Raw genomic sequence first — 24,364 nt, forward strand, 5'->3', positions numbered from 1 at the left:
CCACCCCGGAAAGTTGGAAAAGGGCCTTGCAAGTTCTGTTCTAGGGGCGTGCAGTTTTGTGCGCTTTCTTCCACGTTGTTGATCCAAACTGAACATTATTCCGTTTGCAGAGGCAGATCATGTGACGCAGGGCTTTCCGAACCTAATTTTGTGGTTGTCAACGTTTGACTTCAGCCACCAGACTCGACCCCGAAAAGCTGAAAACTTTGCGAGGTTCGCGTCCAAGCGGAGTCGACGTGCGTTCCCGAAGAGGAGGAGAGAGAAGATTTCTGGTGTTGCGACGCGTGTAATCAGCCGCCAAAGGAAATGGAAGCAAATGGAGTTTAAAATAGCACGAGCCGCCATCCTCGTCTTTTCTCTTGCTCCCTCGTCTCCGCGCTTGGAACTTTCTTCTTCTCCTTCGCCACGCGTGTATGCCGACGTCTACCTGCCTCATTTCTTGCTCGTGGATTCCCAGAGCAGGAGCGGCCCTCCTTCCTTGTGCGTCTCCCACGATGGAGAAACTTTCACGGCGTCTCTCGGCAGTTGCAGCGGATGAGAAATACAAAAGTGGGAGGAACTCTCGTCGGAGGAAGAAGCGGGGGGGGCGGGGGGGTGGCTGTTCTGCTCTCCTTTTCATCCAATTTCTTTATTTGTCTCACCCAGATTTCAATCTTTAGCTTGATCAGGTTTGCATTACAGTTTGTTTTTTTTTCTCTTATGGATCTTTATCCTCACAACTTGCAGTCGATTCAAGTTCGTCCTTTAAGTATTATAAAGTTGTCACTAGAGGGCGCTAAAGTCAAAGGTTGTGTTTGCAGGAGCGGTTGCAAAGAGTGTTCAAAGAAATGCTGCTTTTGAAGAATTTGTTCTTCTTTCTACGTGCTTCTAAGCTGAAGTCCAAAGTGTGTCCTTGACTGTTTACTCTCTTCTTGCGTGACAATCCATTCGGGCTGTTCTGTCCGAGTAAGTTGACTTTGTGAGGAGCGGGAAAGGTGACTTTGGAGTCTGCCTCCGTTTTCGTGCCAAAGTGCTTTGAGGCTGAAGGGCCAAAGCATCAGCAGCCAATTTCCTTCATTTCGTAGCGCGGGCGGCAAAAGGCGAAGCGTTTTCCGACCATTAGTAAACAAACCTTTACTTGGCACCGGGCCGAGGCGGAGTGATTGAGAAAACGGGATGATGGCTCCTCGGGCGACGACGAGGATTTCTTGAGGCTTGTTCTCCAGCGCCGTACTCGGAACGTGTGACACGGCAGCTGAAAAGAAGGCCGTTCGTGAGGTCCGCTGCTTAAAACCGACCGGCCGCAATTTTAAGTCAATTAAAAAAAATGAAGATCTTAAAGGTTCGAAAGACCAATTGCTGAGCGTTTCCACGTGGAGCTGAAAAAGTGCTCAAATACGGACCGTTCGTGTCACGTGTCGCCCTCCATTTTTTTTTAAATGATTACATTATAATCCCGGACTCGCCTGTGTGGACTTTGCATGTTGTCCTCGTGCCTGCGTGGGTTTCCTGCGGGTGGGCACTCCGCTTTTCTCCCACATTCCCAAAACATGCAACATTATTTGGACACTCTAAATTGCCCCCAAAAGTGTGATTGTGAGTGCGGCTGATTGTCTCGACGTACCCTGCCATTGGCTGGCGACCGGTTCAGGGTGTGCTTCGCCTGCTGGGATAGGCTCCAGTGTTCCCCGCAACCCTCATGAGGATAAGCGGCAAAAAAAAAAAAAAAAAACGGCTGGATGGATGGATATTATTATAAGCCATTGCCGCTCTCATCCTTGATTTCACACACACACACACACTGGTAAATAAATGTGTGAAATTTGATCTGGCCCCGCCTCAGTTATTGTACTGCAACGTCGGAGCACCCGAATACAAAAGAATCAATCATCTTTTAAAATCTTCCAATTTGTAGGGGTGTATTTTGGGTGACTTTTCGAAGGGAACACAAATGCTCAAATTTGAGGGTGAAAACAGTCATTTGTATTTTCATCGCCGTCCACTGTCAAAAGAGGTGAACGTTCGTTTGTCCGCCGATTTGACTTTTCCTGAATATTGCAAAGCGTTTTTCTTACTGGTCGCCAATATTCCCGCCAATATTGTGAAGATGTCGGCGGCTCGATCCGATCCCCACCGCATCCTAAGTGGGGCGGGGCCAAGGGGGGCCGCCAGCGTTCGCTGCTCCCTCGATGAAGTCATGTGGCTATATCGGGAGCACTCAGCAAGTCTGAGTACGTGCGTGCGTGTGTATTTTGCGCGTACTTTGTGCGCCCCCAATTTCGGGCCGGGTGCCGCCACCCTTTGTCCGCAGCCCCCTTTTCTGCCTCGCTCTCGTGTCATTGGCTGCTCCCCAAGGCATCTCCCTCCTCCCGCATCTCCCGGCGTCGTGCGAGGCTTCGCGTTTTTAGCGTTTTCTGTTAGGCAGGCAAACGGGAAAGAAGGGAGGGGGGTAGGGCTGGGGCGGGGTGGGGGGGAGCAGGTGCTGAGTCTGAGCCGTGGGGTTGGGGGGATGGGGGGGACGCCTCCCTGCTCACGCTGAGCGACTCTTCAGACGGAGGTGTAGCCCGAGTCGTGGAAGAGGAGTGCCAGGAGAAGAGGACCGACGGGGGGGGAGGGCATCGGCGTCAAGGGACGCCGGAGCCGTAACGCGATGCAATTGCCGGCCGGGCAAAGGAGTTCATGAGGCGAAGAAGTCGTCCGTGAGACGGCCGGCATGTCCGCTGCCCGCGTGAGTATCGCACCTCTCCCGTCGCCGTCATTAGCACGCCTTCTCATCTGTCCGCCTGCCGCTCCGGGTTCGACTTCGCGCACGGCTGCTCGCGGGGTGCGAGGCTGCCGAGCAGGTGTTGGAGGGTGGGGTGGGGGGGGGGCGAGAGAAAAAATGCAAAGAAGAGAGGGACGGAGTAAGCAAAATAGGGATTGAGAGTGAGCGCAGAAAACGGGATTAACGAGCCTGCGCCGTGAGGGGCGGGCGGGTCTTTTCGTAGTGCGTGAGGCAGAAATATTCAACGCTCAACATCCTCCTGCCGTTGCAGATGTGCCTTCGAGATGAAGTTTGTGCAAGATGCGCCTTGTGTCGAACGTGCGTTCGAGGTGGGGGGAGGAAAAGTGAAGAAGAAAGAGAGTCCAGAGGCACTTGGGGGAGGCATTGTCTTCATTCAAGCGTGCTGCATTGTACTCGGATTTGTTTTTGGCCTCGGCACTGGCGACCCGCCTTACGACATTTTGGGCTTTGAGAAAAATTTCAGTTACGAGTGCCGCGGCGTGCAGTGGCTGTGAACTAAACTCACTTTGCAACAGGCAGCGGTTTTTACCAGATTTTCAGAATTCTCCAGGGGGAAAAAAAAAAAAAAAAAAAAAAGGCTTGGAGCCGTTTATTGCCACTCCCAGCCGAAATTTACTTTCAAACATAAAACAAAATGGATTCCACTTCCATTTTTGAAGCAAGTAGTCCCCGCTGATCTTAATGCTAACAAACGATGCTTCATGCCATAAACGGGCGTTTGTCACCGTCTACCTTGAGAAGCGGCTACAGCACTCTCTCAGCCAATCACCGTGCAGCCAATCATGTTCTACGAGCTGCACTCCAAATTTCCCGTTTGTCCGTTCCTCTTCCCACGGCTGTCGGGGGGGGGGGGAATTTGCTACCAGGTCAGCAAGGTGGGAGTTCCCCCATTTCCGCTCTGTGTGAATCATGGATTGAAACAACAGTGAAGATTTCAAGACGTGCCATCTGTAGATTGCGGAGCATTGCATTACCCACCCCGAGAAAAAAAAACCATCTTCGAAGCCTGACCCGCTCAACTGTGTTGGCTGTCTTTCAGCCTTTGAGCGACGGATTTGAGAACACAAAGAATATAAGATTACTCACGGGCATGTAATTTTTTTATCGTGTGCAAATCACAAGTAGCATTGTTGCAGATGTTGTTGGATTTCATTTGCCAGTCGTCGTGTTGCCTTCCGGTGTGCATTCAACTTCAAACATGGACTTTTCATTGGTATTCATCACAGGTTAGGGATTCTGTCTGGTTTACTTTTTTCTCCCGCCACAAAATAGAAGAAAGGAAACAAGCAGCTCTTGAGCGTCATTAATATTTGAATGCTCCACACACTCCCGCCATCACTTTGGTTTATGCCAGTGCGACGGCTTTGCAAACTTGAACTTCTTCTTCCCAGTCGGCGTCCGTCTTATTTGCCGATGTCACGGCGTCCGATTTACATGCAAGACCGATCCGCCGGCCCAGCGGGACAGAACCCCGATCGCCCAGACGCGTCGGCTAGACGCCACCGTGATTGATGGCCGACCGGCCGCCCTCTCTGGTCCCGACCCCCCACACCGCTCCTCCGTCCACTCGTCCACGCTCCGCTTTGTCGTGCGACGGGTCCACTCTGACTCCTCGAAGGGTCGTAATGGCCTGAGTCGCCCCAGCGTCATGAAACTAAGACATCCCGTCCTCCTCTTTGGGTCTGGTCCACATTAGCATGATTTAGCTCACCCGGTTGTTAGCCGCGTCTTCTTTGACTGATTATTCATTGCGCTCCCTCTATAGATCTTCTCCCCGACTCCCTCCTGCAGCCAATAAATCTCGGCTCGATTAAAATCCTCCCTCCTGGTGACGGACGGGCAGGGCGGCAACGAGCGGAGACGCCGGCCGCACAGCAAAATGGGCACACGGGAATGTTCGCCTGCTGTTTTGCTTTTGGGCAATCATCTTCTTGGCGGTCACAGCTGCCCCGTTTCGCCCGAAACAAAATGTGCTCTGCGGTTTTGGCTGTTTTTTTTTTTCCCCCTCTCTGTATTAAAGTCGGCTATCTGTGATGTCCTGTTGAGGATGGGGGGACGCGGCTTCTGCGTCTCGGAGGTCCAAAGGTGCAGTAGAATTTGATCGGCATTTTACCAGGGGTGCACTCACATTCCATCCTGACCCGTTCTGATGGGGTCCCTCACGTTTCTCACGTCTTGTCCATTTTTTTCACGGCTGTCCAGCATCTTTGTGGCCCGGCAGAGTGAAATCAGGGTCAGCGGCTCCAGAGTCGTAGGTTGGAGTTTTTGGGGTTTTTTTTTTTTTTTTTTTTTTGGTTTTTTAAATTCTTCAGCCAGCAAAGGGAACTTCCACCTCATCCAATCAAAAATCTGTAACTAATTTGATCAGTTAAAGTCTAAAGTTCTTTTGTGATGTGTCATGAAATTGCTCCCATGTACAAAAATTGATGTTTTCTGATAGACAACATAAAAAAAAAAAAAATCAAGTGTTGAGTTTAGAACTGAGATATTCGCCTATCTGTTTTCTGAGCTACTTATCCTCACAAGGGTTGTGGCAGTGGTGGAGCCCATCCCAGCGATCTTCAGGCAGGAAGCGGGATACGCGCTGGACTGGTTGACAGCCAGTCGCAGGCCACATAGAAGCAAACAAAATCGTACCTACGGGCAATTTGGAGTCGTCAATGAATGCATGATTGCATTCAGTGTCAGGAGTAGAATTGACACATTTTACTCAAATTGTATGAGTCAATCCAGGTTTCAGTCTCCCCCCCCCCAAAAAAAAAAATCATGTGAAAAATCCCTAACTTTAGAAAGCTGCATTTCAATTTTATTAACGCCGCAACAGGAGTAGTAAAAAAAAAAAAATCCCTTTCCCAAGGCATTCAAGCCCATGAAAAGTTCAATTAAGTTAAATAAAGTCAATGTTTTCCTTTTTCCACTTTTAAAGCCACCGGAGTATATATTGCAATTAAGTCGTTTTAAGCCAAAGAAAGGACTTCACATTTGAAAATCTTTTTTCACAAAAACATCACCAGAAACAGAGACATCACAAAAGCGTAGTTAAGTAAAATTTGAATAATTAAGCTTGCTGACTTCAATGTCCACAAGTGGGTGCCAAAGCACGACTTTTGTCGGAATGAAACTCCTCAACTCATTGTTTCAAGGCGCCACCAGGTGCCGCCAAAGTCAGTAAGCCGTATACTTTTTGGCACGCTTTGTGTATTTATGTAAAAAAAAAAAAAAAAACTGCATCAACTTGGCGACCGCACTCCTGCTGATGAATGAAGCCACGTTTGGTATTTTGCTCTGATTTCAGTTTTCGGCGAGGCGAGATGTCAGATATCAAGCGCACGTGAGCGTGCGCCGCTAATTAGGACACTCGCTGGGATTCAAACTGCGCCGCCAAGGATCTTTTGCAAATCTCTGATCCCTCCCACACTCTTTTTCTTTTCCATCACTCACAAACACGCACGTATGAAGGGGGGTGGGGGGGCACTTTACTCGGGCGACATTTCAATGAAGTTCTCGCGCACGTGATTTAAAACCATCAAGAGCAGAGGGAACAGCGGGACATCATCTTCCTCCCTCTTTCACGCCCACCCACAGTCCCTCTCTTGTGCCCCCCCCCCCCCTTTCCCCCGCCATCTCTCCCCCAAACCGATGCTGTAAAATATGCAACGGAATATGACGAGTGTTGACATGTGGGTGTCGTGTGCCTCCCGGCTTGTTAGCCCTCCCTTCTACCCGCCACGCTCACACACACTTTTTATTTTGCCCCCCCCCCCCCCTGCCTTGCCAAATGCCTGAAATCAGGTCATAAAGTGTGTGTGTGTGGATGTGTGCACGAAGAAAGAAAAAGAAAAGAAAACAACCCTCACAGCGATTCAGTAAGCTTTCAAAAACGGTTGAGTTCGACTATTAGTCACGCCCAAAACAGTGAAAGTGGAAATCAGTCAGTAGTAAAACGCTAATACTAAAAATATCAGGATAGGTTTGCTCCTCTGATTACTGTCAATGCATTTTTTTTTTTTTAGGCCAAAAATAATATTTCCCTCTCATGCACGCAAAAACTAATCTCTCACGTGAAAACGAAAACATCTCAAATTAAGAAAACGTCATGAGAGACAAACTATAAATGAGAGTGTGAGGTTGTTTTTTTTATGTCGACGTGAGTTGAGGAGCTTTGTGTACGCCGTTGCCGCCGTCTTGTGCTATATGGGCAATGAAAGCTGAAATTAACATTTTTGGGTGGGCTTCAGTTCATATTTAATGCTGAAATTGTTGTAACGTATTGTTTTATACAAATATTGACTTATTTTGAATAGGATACCTGCAACCTGTTCCCAAAATTTGGAGACGGAGCCTTGTCTGATTTCCTTGTAGGTGGAATTCTTTCCCATTTTTGCTTGAGTTCAACGGTCTGGTGTCTCTGCTGGTATTTTGCTCTTGACAACGCACATGCGCACATTTTCAGTGGGGAAACAAGTGCAGGCCAGTCTCGCCCTCGCCGTCTTGTACTACCAAGTCGTGCTTTTGTAACACACGTAGAAAGTGGCTTTGCATCGTCCATCTGTCCCTGGAAAAAGAAGTTGCTTGGATGGCAGCATATGTGGCTCCGAATCGTCAGTCTGAGATTCGACTAGCGGTCCGTGAATCTGAATTTTCGGACTTGAGCGAGAACTAATCTTGGCATATCCTACTACTTGCTTTGCTCTGAGAAGCGCTGGAACTCCTTTCACGTCACGTTTACTTGAACAATCCATTTTTCGTCATTTTCAGCCCGCGCTTACGGTCGATGTCGGTTTCTGTGCACTTGGCCGTCCTGTTTCTTGTTATCATTTTTGTCAGGTTATGCAAAGCGCTTTTTACTCTGAAATGTTCAAAATGAAACAATTTGCATGCGCGTCTATTCTGCCAACCACAAGCATCGGCAGTGTTGCTTCGGCAAATGAAAATAATTTGCACTTAGGCACAAGCGGGAGCAACTTTTTTTCTTTTTCTGGATGAATGAAAGCGTTCACTTTGTGCCTCATCATCGCAGTTTTATGGCCTGCATTTTATTAGAATTTTTATCACCTTGTTTTACATTCCGTTTGAGTGAACTGCGATTATCGGAGCTTTTGTGATGCGCGTTCGTCGGCACCCGGGGGGGGGGGGGGGGGGGCTGCATTTAGTAAAATACTTTTTTCACAGTTGTAGAGTCACTTTATTGGTATTATTTTTTTAATATTAGAACTGGTAAAAATGCGAGAGAAGCGTTTGTGCGTGACGGCGCCTCAGCAGAAGATACATGAATTGGCTCTTGAGAAGCACTTAACAGTTTAAAGCCGGTCTTGGGACCACAGAGGACAAATGAATGGGACGCCTGCTGCCCCCACCCCCCACTTTGCAGCTCGAGCAGCTGCCGCTCTTCAACTTTTCATTCATTTATTGATTCAGTCCCAAATGTCAACATGCGTTTCAGTCGAGACTTTTAATGTGCAATACATTGTCACATGCAGCAAATCAGATTAATATGTGATAATTATTGGGGCAAAAGCGGCACAAATACTGTGTACATGGTTAAAAAAAAATAATAATAATAAAGAAGGCTTTCCCCTGATGAAACTTGAAGTTGAACGAGGGCCAGAAAATGAAACCTGTTCTGTGCAAGAGCCAACGTCAGCGCACTCTCACCTGTTGGAAATTCATCCTCATTTTCATCTGGATCAATAAAGTGATCATATTTCATGTTGACAGATTACCGTATACGATATATGTACCTCTGAAATAAAGAATCGTGGCGCACTCGTGACAGTCCGGCTATAGCTCACTTTTTTTTTTGTTTTTTTTTGTTTTTGTTTACAGCTTTATGAAGTCATTCATCTAAATATAGAAAACAATAATTGATTAAAATGCAGTTAAAAAACGTCAATAAGTATGTAAAATAATTAACCGTGGCCACTTTGCGGGAGTATTAATATTAGATGTTCTTCCCTGAGGAAACGGCATGCTGACCACGGGTCAGCATTTGTGGATTTTTAGTTGACCTGTCCTCCATTATCTGCTGGTTTCGTGCTCTGGCCAAAACCATGTCTAATATATATATATGTGTGTGTGTGTGTGTATACTTTGGCACCATCTTGGAGCATTTTAGTGCCAAGGAACTATGTTGTTCGGTGAGGCGCTTCATGGAGCCGGAACGCAATGTTGTCAGTCACTCATATTTGGAAATATAAAGTTGTGTGTTCTCTTTGTAATTATGAGTGTACCTACCCCTTTAAGAGTGGAGGGGGCGGTGTCAGATAAACGAGGAAGTAGAAGTAGGCTGAGCAGCAGCTGTTCTTGTTAAAGGCCGTGTACTTCCATGTCAAAAAATGTATATACATTGGTCAAGACTACACAAAATAAGCGACGTTTTTCAGTATTGATGTATTTCTACTCGTAACAAATTTTACGCGCGGGATTTTTCGTGCGATGGCGCGCGGGCACGTACGCGGCCGTCAAATCCCAGTGACCGAAACGTGCTCTGCCGCCGTCTTGTGGCACCAACAGGTGATTGCAAACCTTTTCGGGTGACGTCTGTGATTTTCCGTTCTTTGCAACAATGATCGTCCCACACTTGCAATCGATTTGCAAGCTTTTTGGAGTCGCTGAGCAATAGATTTGAATCCGTGGGGCCTCTTTCACGGTTTAACTCTCCACTAACTCCGCTAACCCTTGACCTTTCAGCACAGGCTCCCGACCGTACCTGCAGTGCTTCCGTTCCTTGTCTTAACGATCCAAAACGGCAAACCTTCAGCGTGTTGCTGCTGTGGCCTCGCAAGGGCCGTCACGACCTCGCGATCTGCAAACATCCTCAGCGGTGGCTGTGCGTCATTTCCGCCGTGAAAGTGGAGATTCATATGCAGACTCACTGCCTACAACATTCGGCACACCTTGAAAATCAGGTTGCGTGACGTCGCGCTGAGAGGTTCCATTCCGGATTGTTGACAGATGCTGCACGTGGCAGTCCCACTTCTAGACCCCCCCCCCCCCCCACACACACACACACTTAATATCTTCGGTGTGGAAAGTGGAGAACCGTCATTTATCACCCCGAGCGTGTGATATAATTACCCACGCATTTAATTAACACGCAATCGATGAAGAGGAGTCGACAACTTGGGGACGCGGCATCAGTCGAGTTGGTCGCGTCGCGGGCGCCCCCCTCCCGGACGGACGACGAGCTCATTGCACCCGAATGAGAAGTGGCGAAAATTGGAAGCGAAACGTCTGCGCGAGGTGGCGCCCGGCAGCTGTTTGGAGAGCGAGCGGCAACCACTTAGTAGACGTCCTTCCGCTCCAAACGCGAGCGCAGACTCGATGAATCATAAATTAGGTCCGCTGTTCTTTATTTAGCCCAAGAAGCTTTTTTTTGGGGTTGTCCATGGTTTGGAGAATCACGTGGAAGTCGCGGAGGTTCGCCGGTCAATCCGCTTTATCGTCTCAACGAGGCCTAAAACGCCGTTCGCTCTTCCCGTCGACCATCACGAAGGATTTCCCAGTCGGCGTCCAACCGAAATAAAGATTAAAAAAAAATAGTCGTTGTCCCTTGAAAACAATCTCGTGAACGTAGGCCAGCCCAGCACCGAGTTTCCGTGATGAAAATGGATTCGCGATGGATTTGGCAAAAGGAATATCGCGCCCCCGTGAAACCGAACGAAAGTCCGTTCGGATCGGTCCGCTTTTTTTCTGGCGCGTTCCCGTTGGTTTCGAATTGGAATCGGAGGCTCCATGTAAACCCCGCTAACGTGTTTGCGCTACTTTCAGAACAGAACATTTGTCTACGCTCTCTTATTGTGTTATTGTTCTTGATCAAAACCATGTGATGAAAAACTAATGGTGCTTTTTGAGGACTTGAAGGGGATGACCGTATTTTCCGCACCTTATAAGGCGCCTTTAATTTTCTCAAAAGCCGACGGCGCGCCTTATATATGGGTCACTATTGAGCCTTTGGCCCAGCTCCATCTAATGGATGCATAACGTAACCCCGGCCTCTACTTCAGCATCTATTCTATGCGCCTTATATACGGGGAAACATGTCTTAAAATGGGCCATTCGTCGAAGGTGCGAAAAAATACGCTAAATGCATTTAATTTCAATCCAATGGGAAATTGAATTGAATATACAAGTGGATGAGGTTGCGAGCTTGGTCACGGAACAAATTCAACTCGAGGTTCTTTTTGTATCACATCATTTGCTTGCGGAAGACGGAAGCTTCTTCTCAGTTTTGTGAAGAAAATGGGACGCAGAGAAATTGAGTGACGTGACATCCAAAAGGAACGAGAAGAGAAGAGTGACACTTTTTGTGATGCGTTTGTGAAGAACGACGGATGTTTGCGCGCGTCCGCATCATCTCGATGTTGAAATGAACGTACTAACGTTGCTCCTTTCCTCTTTGTCTGCCCTCCCCTGTGCTCTTTTGTCCTCTTTTCCTTCTTTCCTGCTGGACTTCCATTCTTTCCTTTTGACTCATTGCTTGTGTTCTTTCTCCTTCCTGCCATGGCTTTTTTTTTATTTTATTTTTTTTTTAAACTTAACACACGCTCCCATCCTCTTCCTCTTCCTCCTCCTCCTCCTCCTCCTCCTCTGCTTCCTGGGAACCAGAGAACGGTAATTATCACGTTTCGTGTCGTTTTCAAGTGCGTTTGTGGTTCTCCGCGTTTGTCGACCGTCAAAGATCCGCTCGGGGTCGCCGTTTGCGTCCTGTACGCTCTCGTCCGCACAACCCGCAAAAGACTGCGAATTAGTTCAACGCGGAAAAGTTTGCTTCCGTCTGGGAAGGCAACGTCAAGGCGGAATCAGATGACATGATTGAATGTGATTGCAATGGTAGAATTAAATTCCACACAATCCACAAAATGTTAGCGACATTTGAAAAATAGTTGACGCTCGCAATTGGCCCTCTCTGCTCATGCGGCGTTCTGCCGTAGTCTCAAACGTGACATACCGTAATTTCCGGCCTACAAGCCGCGACTTTTGCAGTTTATGCACTAATTTGTGCATTTTTTTTTTTTTTTAATGTCCGCAAGGGGGCACTCGAGCGGAAAAGGTAAGAGTGAGACCGGTGGAATATATGTGTCGAGGAAGTGACTTTTGCCTGTATGTTTTATTTTTTTTAACTGGCTGTGTTAGCACCGCCCCAGCGGTTGCCGCTGTGTTACTGCTGCATCTCACTGATTTAGGTATGTATTTTTTTTTTTTTTTTAACCGGGCCTGATAGTGCTGTGCTACCGTGTTGCTACTGTGTAGTTGCCAGCTGTTTTTGTTTTTTTTTTTTTTACCGGTATGTTTTTTTTTACCAGCCCTGTTCGTACTGTGTTGTTGCTGTTGTTGTTAAACTAAGGTATTAAAACTTTGAAAACGCTTTAGGTTTATTGTCATTCTCTGTAAATATCTTGTGTTTCAATGAACATTTTCAAAAAGCAATAAAAATCACTGCGACGCGGCAGCAACACGCTAGCACAGCGCTAACAGGGTCTGTTTAAAAAAAAAAACATAGCGGTAAAAGTCTCTTCCTCAGCACATGTATTCCACTGTCTCACTCTTACCTTTCCCGCTCGAATGCCCCCTTGCGGCCCTGAGAAAAAATGCACAAATTAGCGGCGTCACCGCATGAGCCGCAGGGTTGAAAGCGTGAGGGGGGAAAAAAATCGCGGTTTGCAGTCCGGAAATGACAATAACTCCATTTCCGAAGCGAAACCCCAACGTTGCCGGAAGCCATCCAGCATGTATTGTTGTGTGCGATGTCTGATCCCTTTTCCGAGTCCACAAAGGGATGCCTGCCACCTCTTCCGTGAGCTGACGACGCGTTACGACAGCAGCAAGTGAAAGTTTGTCAGACTTTCCGGGCTCCAGTGTTTGTCCGTGAAGAAATGAATGTTTTGCGCGTCTTTGCGAGTTGTCCTCGGCCCCCCGCGAGTCCTAAATGTCCCGTTTGTAGTGGAAAAGGAAAAGCGTCTCCCGTTCCCGGTTGGCACGCCGCTCAAACGCCCTCCCCCGGGCGAGCTCGGCGGCTGCATCCGCAGCTCACGCGCCTTTCCCGTCTGGCCGCGGGCCAGAACCGTCATCGTGTGAGCGCACTTAAGCCCGGCTAATGGACTCATAAACGCAAAGAACCCGTTGTGATTGATGCTGTTGTGCGGTCGCCGTGTGGGATGCATCCGGCGACAACCGCTGGGCAAACTGCGCCTCTTACTTTCTTGTGTTTCACACTTTTCTTGTTGTTTTGTGGCTCCTCACTCGTGAGGAGAATGTGGCATGTTTCTCCCATTTTATTATTATTATTATTATTATTAATTTGGGTTTTTTGGGGGGTATTGGTTCATTGTAGCCCCGCAGCCCAAAACATAGGTGATGCGTCTTCCCCTTCCGGTGGGTACCTTCACCATTCCGCCGTCACTCTCCATCCTTTCCCCTCTTTATTTGTCTTTTTTTTTTTAACCCTCCGCCATGACCAAATATGTACGTACGTGACATCGGATCGCCAAGGAAACCCAACTGAGATTCCTGAAAATCTGCAGGCACTTTACACCAGCGGCAGAACGATGTCACAAAATGCCACCAAAGCGTTTGTTTGACACGAGCCGAGGCTTCGGCCCGACTGATGGAATCTCCTCCCTTTATATCGACACAGTTCCTTAGCACCAAGATGCCACAAAATGGTGCCAAAGCACTACTTTTTTGTTGGAGAGTGCATTTTTGAATGAGCGCAAAAAAGTAATTAGAGGGTAGGATGAAAATAGAAATCTGCAAATTGGGGAGTTGATGTTTGGAGAATCTGGGGGGGGGGGGGTACCAAATTCCACCACACCTTCAATTTGTTGGCGTTACAAAAATAGCACGTTTGCCTTTGAGGAATTCCAGCCACTCGTCTGCAGTCTATCGCCAAGTTTAAGCGCTCAAGCAGCAGCAGAAGGATCTTTTTCTTGTTCTTTTTTTCTCTTTTGCTTTCCAAAGGCGGAGCAAGAATCTCCAGTGAAAATATTTGGCGCCTTGGAGGACTTTGCAGGTGCAGACGATTGTTTTGAAACCTCAAAAAGAAAAATGCAGCGGCTTTTTTTTGTCTGAAACACATCTTTGAAGTGCCCCAATGTGGGAAATTTTCAGTTTTAACCCGGGAAATTATGAAAGGGGAAAGTGTTCCCGAGTCACAACGATGAAGCTGAAATCATTCATTCTTTAGGTGGAACTTGATAAGCGACGACAACTGCGGGAACGTCTCGCTAATGGCACAGCAGCCGTTTTACGAGCTACGTAATCAGAACAAAGTCGAAAAGTCACGACGGCAACTGCACGAAAAAAAAAAACAACTTTGCTGTATTTTAAATCGTTATATGGCAAATGGAGAGGAGGCAATAAAAGAATCAAACTTTAAGATGGGGAGTGATGAGATAAATAGATTTCAAAAGGGTGCCAGGAAAAGATCTCGCCACGGAAGATGTCGGCTGAGTAAATCCGAAGAAAATGCCGAATATAAATTGGCCATTAAGCCGCTAAATGTTCTTTTTCATCTCGAGATGCATTCGTGTCCCCAAGCAGAAATAATATCTGGCGGCCAATGCGGTCGTCGTGGTGCCGTTCCGATGAGATGGAACATATGGAAAAAAAAAAAAAAAAATTAATGTAAAGAGGTCATTTCCTTTTTTTTTTTTTTTTGTTTGTGTTTTGTTTTCCTTTGGAACAAAACAAAAAACTTCCCAAATCTCTCCTCTCACGTAATATTTCTTCGCTCCTGTTCCTTTTCTTTGTCCGAATGTTAACTTCATTCTGGTCATTAATTTCTCAGCATAAAAAAAAAAAAAAGAGAGAGAATTGACGCGTTCGCGGGCCACTAAAAGCGTGTCGGACATAAAAGGTCCTTTTACGATGCCTTTTTTTTTCCCCCCACTGACAATATTCTCTTTTGAAAAAAGGATTTCATTACCTTTGTAGGCGTTCTTCCTCCTTTTAATTTTCACTTGCGATTCTCTTTCGGTGCGACCTTTACGTGCTGCGCCGTCATTGGCCCTCTTTTTTTGCCGCTGTGGGTCGGTTCAGAACCATCTCGATCTCGCCATTCATGACGGAATCACTCAATTAAATGTTCAAACTGCCTCATGATAGTGATTTTTTTCAAGTTCATTACAGTGCCTTATATAGTTAACTGATAATTAATACAATACAATCGTTTTTTTATATGAAAGCATAGTGTTACAGTTCAATGTGTTTTTTTTTTGTGGCTTACAATAATATTAAATATACTTTTTGTTGAACATTAGGCAACGCGATTCTGCGGCTGGACAAATTAATTGTATTTGCATTCATCACCATAGCAACATCAGTTTTGGTTGGTGAACAAATTCCGTTTTTAAGGAATATTCAAATGGTGCATAATTTTTAGAAGCTTGGTCTTTTTTAAATCTTATAAAAGTCCTTTTAGTCTTCATCTGCAGTACATTAAATACAATATTTTGCATTTTTAATTGTTTTAAATTAGGTGAAAAAATGGAATGGCATTTAACAATTGTTAATGTAAATTTTCAAACTGCACAAGATTACAGCAATTTACAATCATGAATGATGATATTTTTTTTTAGGCATAAAAACGTACCTTTTTCCGTTTGTTATGATGGCGACACTTGGCCAGGCAACTGTTTCCTGAGCGGTGTAAAAGGTTTGCGAATCTCCCATCTACAACCAGTACTAGTACGAGTATTAAAAGGGTGATGATGTCACTCAATGGTCCGTGGTCGATGTGCCTCATCAAGGTCATTCATGCACAGTCCAGGAATCCTTTTTTGTTCCCCACATCTCCATCCGGAAGTGTCTCAAATGTGGCCCGCTGACTTTTTTTTTGGGGGGGGGGGATTATTATTAACTCTATTGTGATGGCGATGACTAATTTGCGTGTTTGGTGTGTCTTCAGGGACTTTGCCTACGTGGCGAGGGACAAGAACACGCGGGCGCTCAAGTGTCACGTGTTCCGATGTGATACGCCCGCCGCGGCCATCGCCACAAGTCTTCACGAAATCTGCTCCAAGGCGAGTGCTCAATCCCAAATATTGATCAATTTGCTCAACTTTCTGAAGTCCAGCCACTTTTTGCGGGGTTTGCATGGTTACTTTGTGACGAACACGGCACACGGGGTAGGACCCAAATGCGGGATTTGGAGGCAGTTGACGTGATTTCGAGGTTGCTTTTGCGCACGAAGGCAAAGGCACAAAAACACGTGGCAAGAAGGCGTCCGAAAACGAGGTTGGATAACGACGGAGCAAAAACGAGATTTAAAGGAGAATTCCGGTGGTTTGGATTAGCAATGTATCCAATGGGTCAGGTCATGTCGTATGTACGCTATCTTGAAGCATGTGACGTTAATCCTCTCTCATTTGATGGTGTTTTGAGAAGAACGACGCTCCGGGGGCCTTTGTTCACGCACTTAATGTCCCGAGTAGTCAGACTCCGAGTAGTCAGACTCCGCGTCATTCCCGTCCGAAGAACCATCCGAATATTCAACATTATTTGCAGCCAGCCGCAGGTTCAAATCTTTATTCCTCCGTCTTCCCGATCAACCGATGCTGCTATTTCTTCATCAGATGAGGAGGAATCCGAGGGAATCGGCGCTGGTCGTGAATGTGTCCCGCCATAATCGAGCCTTTGCTGCGGCACGAATTACATCACATCTGCGTGCGGGGGTCATGTGACCAGGCAAAATGGCGGCGCCCGTGACGATTCGTAATTGCCGAAAAAAATCTTTTCAAAACATCATTAAACGAGAGAGGACAAACATCACATTTTCAAGATGGCATACATATGACATGACCTATTGGATACATTTTTAATCCAAACCAGCGGAAATTCACTTTGAAGTAGACTTGGCTGTGGCCATGGCAACGAGGCACATCCACTCCGAGATGCTGGCGTACTCGCGATGACGTCACGGAAGGACCAACCTGCAAACTCAACCGCGACGCGCCAGGCTTAAAAACATACATAGGTAGACATAATTACGCCCAATGAGGCGCAGGTGAGGAGTGGCCTGGCCACGCCCCCGACAAACACATTTTTTTTTTTTTTCTCTGCTATTCGTGTTACAGTAAGCAAAATTTGTATTGATTGTTAAACTCCTAGGAGAGGATGAATAACAAAAATCATGTCACAAATTGCAGTTTATTTAGTAAGAAAGTAATTGGAAAGTTAGTAAGCGTAAAAGCCTGACGAGACAAACAGATTCATTAATGCAAAATTTTCCAAAATGCGTTGGGGGGGAAAAAAAAATATATATATATATATATATATATATATATATATATATATATATATATGTGTGTGTGTGTGTATTTTTAAAAAAATATTATTGCTGGCAGTATATTACGATGACAAATTATTTTCTAATTCCTACCCCCGCTGTCAGAATTATGTATGGAATGCGGGGGTTTTTAAAAATGTATTTCCTTATTTTGTTTGAGTAGTTTTTGTCTTTCTGCTTTCTTCGCTGCGGGAGACCAACTCCTATTTCCATTTTTATTTTGCCCCGTGAGCTCAGACGCGGACCGAGCGCGCACGACAGCCGCAATTAATTGAAAGCGTCTCGCGTGCCAAGTGATCGTCGGTGCGCTTGAAAAGAAATCGCGAGAGCGAATTGCATCTTTCCAATTCAGAGTTCGACAAATATCCAGCGAGGGAAGGAATACGACGCCTCTCGATACTATAGACGTATTATAGGCTCAATAATTAAGCAGATCTCCTTCGGACGAAATGAATACGCTGCTGAATCCGTTGGTTGCGTGATTGCATATTCAAAATAAAGACCCTGAAGTGACAAAGTCTAATTATGTACAAGGAGAAGTAATGTTTACACCAGGAAGTACGCCGGGACCTCGGTGGCCGCTTCCAGCTGTTTATTGGCAATCCCGTTGAAGTTTACTGGAAAACTAAATGGAGGGGGGAAAAAAAAAAGAAGAGAATTACACTTGTGTGCTTCAGCAATGACAAAACCTCCTCTGGGTGGAAAGTCTGCTGCTTAATATTAATGCGGAATGCAAAACGCAATCAATGGACCGAAGTCAGTTCAGCACAAACGGTGCAGCAATGCAGCTAGAAAGACAATATAATGCAAGTCACCGCCATATGTTATTTATCCTCTGCAAAACCAACAAATATTACTCCAACTTAGTGAGCATTTTGGGTTGTGTGCACGTATGAATGTAATACTGCACCCTGTTGGTCAGTGTGTGCATCGCAGAAGATGTCGGCAATGAATGCATGAAATCCCGATGCACAGAGTTTCATACTTTTCATTCAATTAGATGATGATATTACTGCGCGTTTTTACAAAGTGAAATACTCAAGTTGTTATTTTTCATTTCAAAAATGTTACCAAATATTCGTTGGTGTTTTAGGTGGGTGTGGTATTTGCATTTGTATTTGTTTGTTTTGGGAAAAGTTGACACGCAATGTGAATGTTTTGAGTTACAAGCGTGGTGACGGAACAAGTTTAACTCTTAAGGCGAGGCACCTCCGTATGATCATTTTTGTTCCCAATCTTTTTTCGAGGCGCAAACGCGCATCGACCTCCGTCCACCCCAACCGCCGCCCCCCCCCCCTTGTCTCCTCTGTGTGCCCTTCTTCTTCTTCTCTCTCCCTCCTGTTTTGTTTTGCTCCTCTCACCTATAATTCTGATTTGCCTCCCCCCCATTGTCTAGATTATGGCTGAAAGGAAAAGTGCCAAGGCTGCAGCTGGCAGCTCCTCCCAAACTGGCTCTGATGTCCCCCTACAAGGTACGTTTTGCAGCTTTCCCATGAGGGAAAATGTGATTTTCATATTTTTTTTTTTTTTTAAATTTGTCAGCCGTGTGTTATACAATATTCCGCCGTGTGGTTTCTTGTCTCGCATTTGGGATTCCTCCTCGAACCGAAGTACAACGATTTATATAGAAACACATTGATGACCTGGCTGGCGTGGGAGCTTGCCAATTCTGTGCAGGAAATATAATATTTTTATTTCTAATGGTGTTTAGCTCCACTGGCCGTTTTTGACATTTTTTGGTTATTGAAGCGCGACGGTGGTATTCCGACTAATGTTACAGGAGTAACAACGCAAGTCGAAGCGTGTTGTCTTTCAGACAACTTTTATGATGTATAAAGTTGTTATTGGACTACAGTAAACACTCGTTTTCCAAACATCGCCGTTTTCGAACGTCCCCATTTTCGAACAAATCGGTTGTTGAATGAAAATTGAGAGAATTTTTTTTTTTTTTTTGCTTCTGTTTTCGAATGAAAAGCCCCCCCCCCTCATTATTGTTTGTTTAAAGTTATTCTGCATGTTTGTTAATTTAAAAAAAAAAAAAAAGTTTACAAGGCTGGGGCCCGAGTCGCTACAGTTACGGCAATGCTCTCCCAGCCTAGCGTACTCTCCTCCTAACTAAAGCATACATTTTAAACAAAAAATAAATATATTTCTTCACTTATGTTATTATATAAAGTATTTAAACTATACATCTATTTCTACTATGCAGTTTATTATCAGGAAAAGCTTTTAAAAAGTGCTTTAAAAAGCCTAATTTTTTTAGGCTTGGAACGCATTATTTCTTTTTCCATTCACTGTAATGAGAAACATCGATTCGGTTTTTGAACAATTGACTTTTCAAACCGTTTTCTGGACCCGATTGCGGTCGAGAACTGAGGCATCACTGTATTAATGGAAATGGGCTTAATAATCTGGCGATGAAGCTTCCCTTTGTGTCGCTACCCTTGTTCCTCGATGCCATTGCGCGGTCCCACCGCCGGCGCAACTACCGATCGGACCAGCAGAAGCTCGAGATTTGCGGCCAACCCCGGTTCGTGGCCTTTGTCCCTCCAGCCGAGCACTGGCCGCTGGCGGTTTGTCCCAGCATCGGCTTTCAGCCGCGTTGTTTTGATGATCGTTTTCTCGTTACGAAACAGAAAATGCACTTGCCACCCGGAGGTTTTCAGGGACTTGGAAATTTGTACTGGCCCCGCTGAGCTGGGTCTACAGGTGGAGGGTGGCCCGTTAATGTTGAACCTGGCTGATTTTCTAAGGAACCCGTTTGATAATCACTGGTTTGCTTCTTCGTTTCGACTAACCGTGTGCGTTTGCGTTGTCGTAATGATGTCAGAAGAAAGAAAATCGCCGTCGGCTGCATGTGAGATGCGTTCTGCGGAAAAGAGAGTCCGGGAAGGATCATATCGGCTGTCCACGGGCAGGCGGTCGCGCTCACGACAAAGAAATTTGCGCTCGTTTGAGGTGAAGAGGCCTCCATCCCGACTCTGGGATCCCGACTTTCGGATGTTCTCGTTCATTTAAATCACGGGAGGGTGACTTCACACGTTCTGCTTGGAGACTCTTCCCAACATCCCTTTTGTGTGGGTTTCGAAAAGCTTCTTACTCAGGAAAGAAAGTAGATTAGGCATTGAAAAGTGTCTCCCTCTAGTGGACACCTGGAAGCAGTGACAAACTCTTTTCCCTAAAATGCGGGACGCACGTTGATGGGAAGGGAATGTTTTGCAGTTCTACGTCATCGGTGGCTTTCGCCATGCTCTTGCCGGTTCCTCGGCGTCTTTCTCAAGCACCCGCGGCTCGTTCCCCGGGCCGCTTCTGAGGAAGATCACGATTGGCGTTTTCAACCCGACCTGCTCAGTTTCTTGTAATCCTAAACGCGAGGAGAACACTGGCACTCTTTCCAGTGTCTTGCACTTAGACATGCATGAAATCAATGAAAATCCCGCCAAAATAGACTCGGCAGTGATTTCGGGGACGTTTTCTGTCGAGATATTTCATTTTCAGACGGATGTCCCCCTGTCACAGGCCGACGGCTAACGAGAAAGTCGCGATGTCATTTCCTCATTGGCCTCTCCCACGGTAGCCGAAATGGGAATGCTGCCGATTTTTAGGAATACGGCCCTGCTCCGTCCTCCGTTTGTCCTCGGTGTGCTTTCAAGTGTTTTAAAAAAAAAAAACAGCCCTCTCCATCTTTCTAAGTAATGTTTTCGTGACGGCGCAGGTAGGAGTGATGTGTGGAACTCTCTGACGAGGTGAAGCCGGGTAAAAGCCATTCCCCCGGATCGATCGGCCGTCGTTCTTCCGCAGCCGTCGCGGAAGCGAGCTTGTGATGAATTATTGCGCTGTGAAATCCCTTAATTAAGATGCCGATGGTGCGAAATGGGCCCGGCCTCGTTATGAAGAAGGACCGGGTCCGCTCCAATTAACTGTGCTCGGGGCTGTGCCGCCTGCTACAGTTTTGCACGAAAGGAATAGAAAGACCCCCCCCCCCCCCCCCCCCGGTGATGCGTTGTAATATTGCACGGGTTCAAACTACCTTCCTGTGGTCGGAGTTTCGACTTTTTTTTTTTTTTTTTTTTTTGGATGCTGATCCAGATGATCCGGCATTTTTGCGCAATCTGTTCCGCCCGCGAGCTTTCGTGTAAACAAACCCAGCAGGACTTGCAGCCAGGAAACATCCAAGCCCAAAATCGTGCCAGTAGCCCCCCTCCCTCCCCCCCCCCAAAAAAAAAATGCAAATATTCACGAGTGGAGTTTGAGCCAATTATGATCTGCCTTGAGAGCTCGGTTAGATGTGATCATTTGAGGGAAGGAAAATGTGTTTTTTTTATACTTCTGTGTGCGCCTCCCCCCCCCTCCCCTTCACCCCCACACTGCAGAATTTCCAATGCCAAAGACTGAACTGGTGCAGAAGTTCCACGTGTTCTATCTGGGCACGACGTCGGTGACTCGGCCCATAGGTACGCCACACAAAGCCGGCCCGGCCGGCCCCCTTCGGGTCCCGCTCGCTTGATCGTCCCTCGTGTGTCTCGCCTGGTGCAGGCATGGACATCATCAACGGCGCCATCGACAGCTTGGTGTCGTCCACGGGAAAAGACGACTGGACGCCCGTCGTGCTGAGCATTGCCGACACCACCCTGGCTGTTATCAAAGAAAAGGCAGGTTTTGAAAAAAAAAAACCATTATGGAGGAAAATATTCATGTAACGGAAGTTCTATTTTCTTATGATGCACTAGAGGCAAAATAGAGCCCGACCTGTGTGCGACTGTGACGTTAGCTCAATCGTGATTGGCTCAAAAATTCTCCCGGTGTAAGATGCACCCTCAGCGTGTCTCGAGTGGTCCCCCCCCCCCCCCCCCCCCGCCCCTCCAAATGATACATACAAATAAAAAAAAAAATTCAATTTTTCCAAAGGAATGTGCAGAAAGGATCCTTAGCCAATTTTCTGATAGGTGACATGAAGTACTTTGAGGACAGAAGTTGACACATTTAAAAATAAATAAGTCATTTAATCATTGAGGGGTTTTTATTTTGCGGTCGGAGGGGGGGGGGGTGATTCCAACACCTTCGGTGAGTGAGATGTTGCCGAGGAATTCAGGGGAAAAAAATTAAGAGAAATTGAAAACAACTCGTGGGCAAGAAGGAGGAATTGGGCAGCAAGGAACCAACAAAAATGAAGTTTCTTTGGGCCTGTCCCGTTCGGGGTCACAGATTAAACATTCATATTTGTTTGGCATATTTTTTTTTACACCGGATGCCCTTCCTGGTACAACTCCTTCTGGGTAGTCGAGGCCCCAGTGAGATGTAGTTTACCAAACCTCCGCGGCAAGGAAACACCAAAATGGGCACTTTAATTTCACAAATTGATGTTGATGAGGGCTCAAGCTGCCATGGACTGGCTTTCCAAACAGAATAAAATTCCCGTTTTCAAACTGGGTCCACGATTGGAAAATAAGATCTTTCCACTCATGTTTTCAGCATTTGGACGGCAAAAGAAGTCCCCCAGCGTCCGTGCTGTGGGCTGACTTTTCGCAGTCGTGTTGTTAGCGTACGCACGCCGATGAATTAATATCAAATTGAAATAACTGAAATTGGGCTGATGGCGTCGTACCAAACGGCTCACGAACGCGAAATACGTCGGCGCTCAGTCGGACTCTCGTGTGCAGCAGGAGGAGGACGAAGACGAAGCCCTGGTGGAGTGCCGCGTGCGGTTCTTGTCCTTCATGGGAGTCGGGCGGGACGTCCACACGTTCGCCTTCATCATGGACACCGGAAACCAGCACTTCCAGTGTCACGTCTTCTGGTGCGACCCCAACGCCGGCTGCGTGTCCGAAGCCGTGCAGGCGGCGTGCGTGGTAAGATCACGTCGCAAACGGATCGGATCTCCAGGACCTGCCAAAATGACTCCAATCCAATCGTTTTGGTTTCCTTCTATTAACGACGCAATTTTGTCCATTCACACTTCAGCTCAGGTCAAGCATATATTTTGATTTTAGTTGATATTGTTTGGGCCCCCGGGCCTTATATTTGACACGTGTACTTAGTAGGACAACTAATAAGACAAGTACTACATGTTACCACTCAGACAAGTCTGTACACCAGCTGAAATTGGTGCGCCACTGGTACCGCTAAGATGATCGTACTTTACAGCTACCGTGATTCCCGGCCTACAGAGCGCACCTGGTTACAAGCCTCACCGAGTACATTTGTAAAGGAAATACCATTTGGTACATACACATGCCGCAGTTGTGTAAAAGCTACAAGCGCCCACATTGAAACGAGATATTTACAAAGAAATCCGGTACACAGAAAGAGTTTAACGCTCGCTAACGCTAGTGCTAACGCCAGCGCCGCGCTAAAGCTAGTGCTAACGCTAGCGCCGCACTAACGCTGACAGGACCGGTTAAAATAAAACTTTCCGGTAAATATCACTCAGACACACCAGTAACACAGCAGATTTCTTTCGTCTTTTCTTGTTGACTTTCAGTTGCGGTACCAGAAGTGTCTGGTGGCGCGGCCGCCCTCGCAACGCGCCGGCAGCTCGTCCTCGCCCGCCGCCGCCGACTCGGTGAGCCGCCGAGTGAGCACAAGCGTCAAGCGCGGCGTTCAGTCTCTCATAGACACTCTGAAAGCCAAGAAACAGCCGTCGGAAGTCCCCCAGCAATGACCCCCCCCCCACCACCACCACCACCACCACCACCACCAACACCAACACCAACACCAACAACCCACCGGTCAGCGCAGCGCCCAAACCGCCGCCCACCGAAACCACTCTCACATCTCTGCCGCCATGGTAACCAGTCTCGTAGGTATGTGTTAGCAAACGCCACTCTGGACGACAATATCAAATAACGACGCCGGATGTTCGGAATGGAGAGGAAGGATCGCGCGTTTGGGGTCTCGTCGCCGCTCCGAACCGCGTCACGGAATCACTTTAACGTCGGCCCGGCCTCACCGTCTTCAAGTTCGGAACCGGACGGACCGAACGCCTTCCGGGCCCGCTAAATGCCATGTGAATGGCTCCATGCAGTAATGAAGGAGGGGAAAGTAGAAAAGCATTTATTTCAAATAATAATAATAATCGTAATCCACCTCGCTGATGATTGTGTGAAGTGATTGTAATAATCAAGGAAATGCAACGGAATGTGCGAACGATGACGGACGCGGGTTTTGGATTCTGCATGTTCCCTTCAAATCTTTCACGTGGGTCAAAACGCATCAAGTGCAAGTGCACACGCCCGGCACAAGAAAACGAACTCCTCGTCAGTCATCGGCAACATTTTTTTGTCTTGCTTTACATTAATTACACACGCAAAAAA

The 24,364-nt window shown here is 46.8% G+C and overlaps 1 protein-coding gene across 6 annotated transcripts in view; it reads left to right on the forward strand.

The window, feature by feature from the left end:
- Positions 1–24,137, forward strand: part of LOC133508491 (amyloid beta precursor protein binding family B member 2) — a 37,540-nt gene extending 13,403 nt beyond the window's left edge. For 5 of the 6 annotated variants that reach the window (XM_061834628.1, XM_061834629.1, XM_061834624.1 and 2 more), the window contains 6 exons: positions 15,672–15,786; positions 18,448–18,523; positions 21,425–21,505; positions 21,588–21,703; positions 22,712–22,900; positions 23,533–24,137. In XM_061834628.1, the coding sequence (XP_061690612.1) occupies positions 15,672–15,786; positions 18,448–18,523; positions 21,425–21,505; positions 21,588–21,703; positions 22,712–22,900; positions 23,533–23,712 (757 nt within the window). In that variant the 3' untranslated portion in view covers positions 23,713–24,137. The remainder of the gene's footprint in view (positions 1–15,671; positions 15,787–18,447; positions 18,524–21,424; positions 21,506–21,587; positions 21,704–22,711; positions 22,901–23,532) is intronic. The other variant, XM_061834625.1, reaches the window with a different exon arrangement.
- The last annotated feature ends 227 nt before the right edge of the window (positions 24,138–24,364 follow it).

The sequence above is a fragment of the Syngnathoides biaculeatus genome, chromosome 11 (genome assembly GCF_019802595.1).
Source record: "Syngnathoides biaculeatus isolate LvHL_M chromosome 11, ASM1980259v1, whole genome shotgun sequence".
In the NCBI taxonomy this organism is placed as follows: Eukaryota; Metazoa; Chordata; class Actinopteri; order Syngnathiformes; family Syngnathidae; genus Syngnathoides; species Syngnathoides biaculeatus.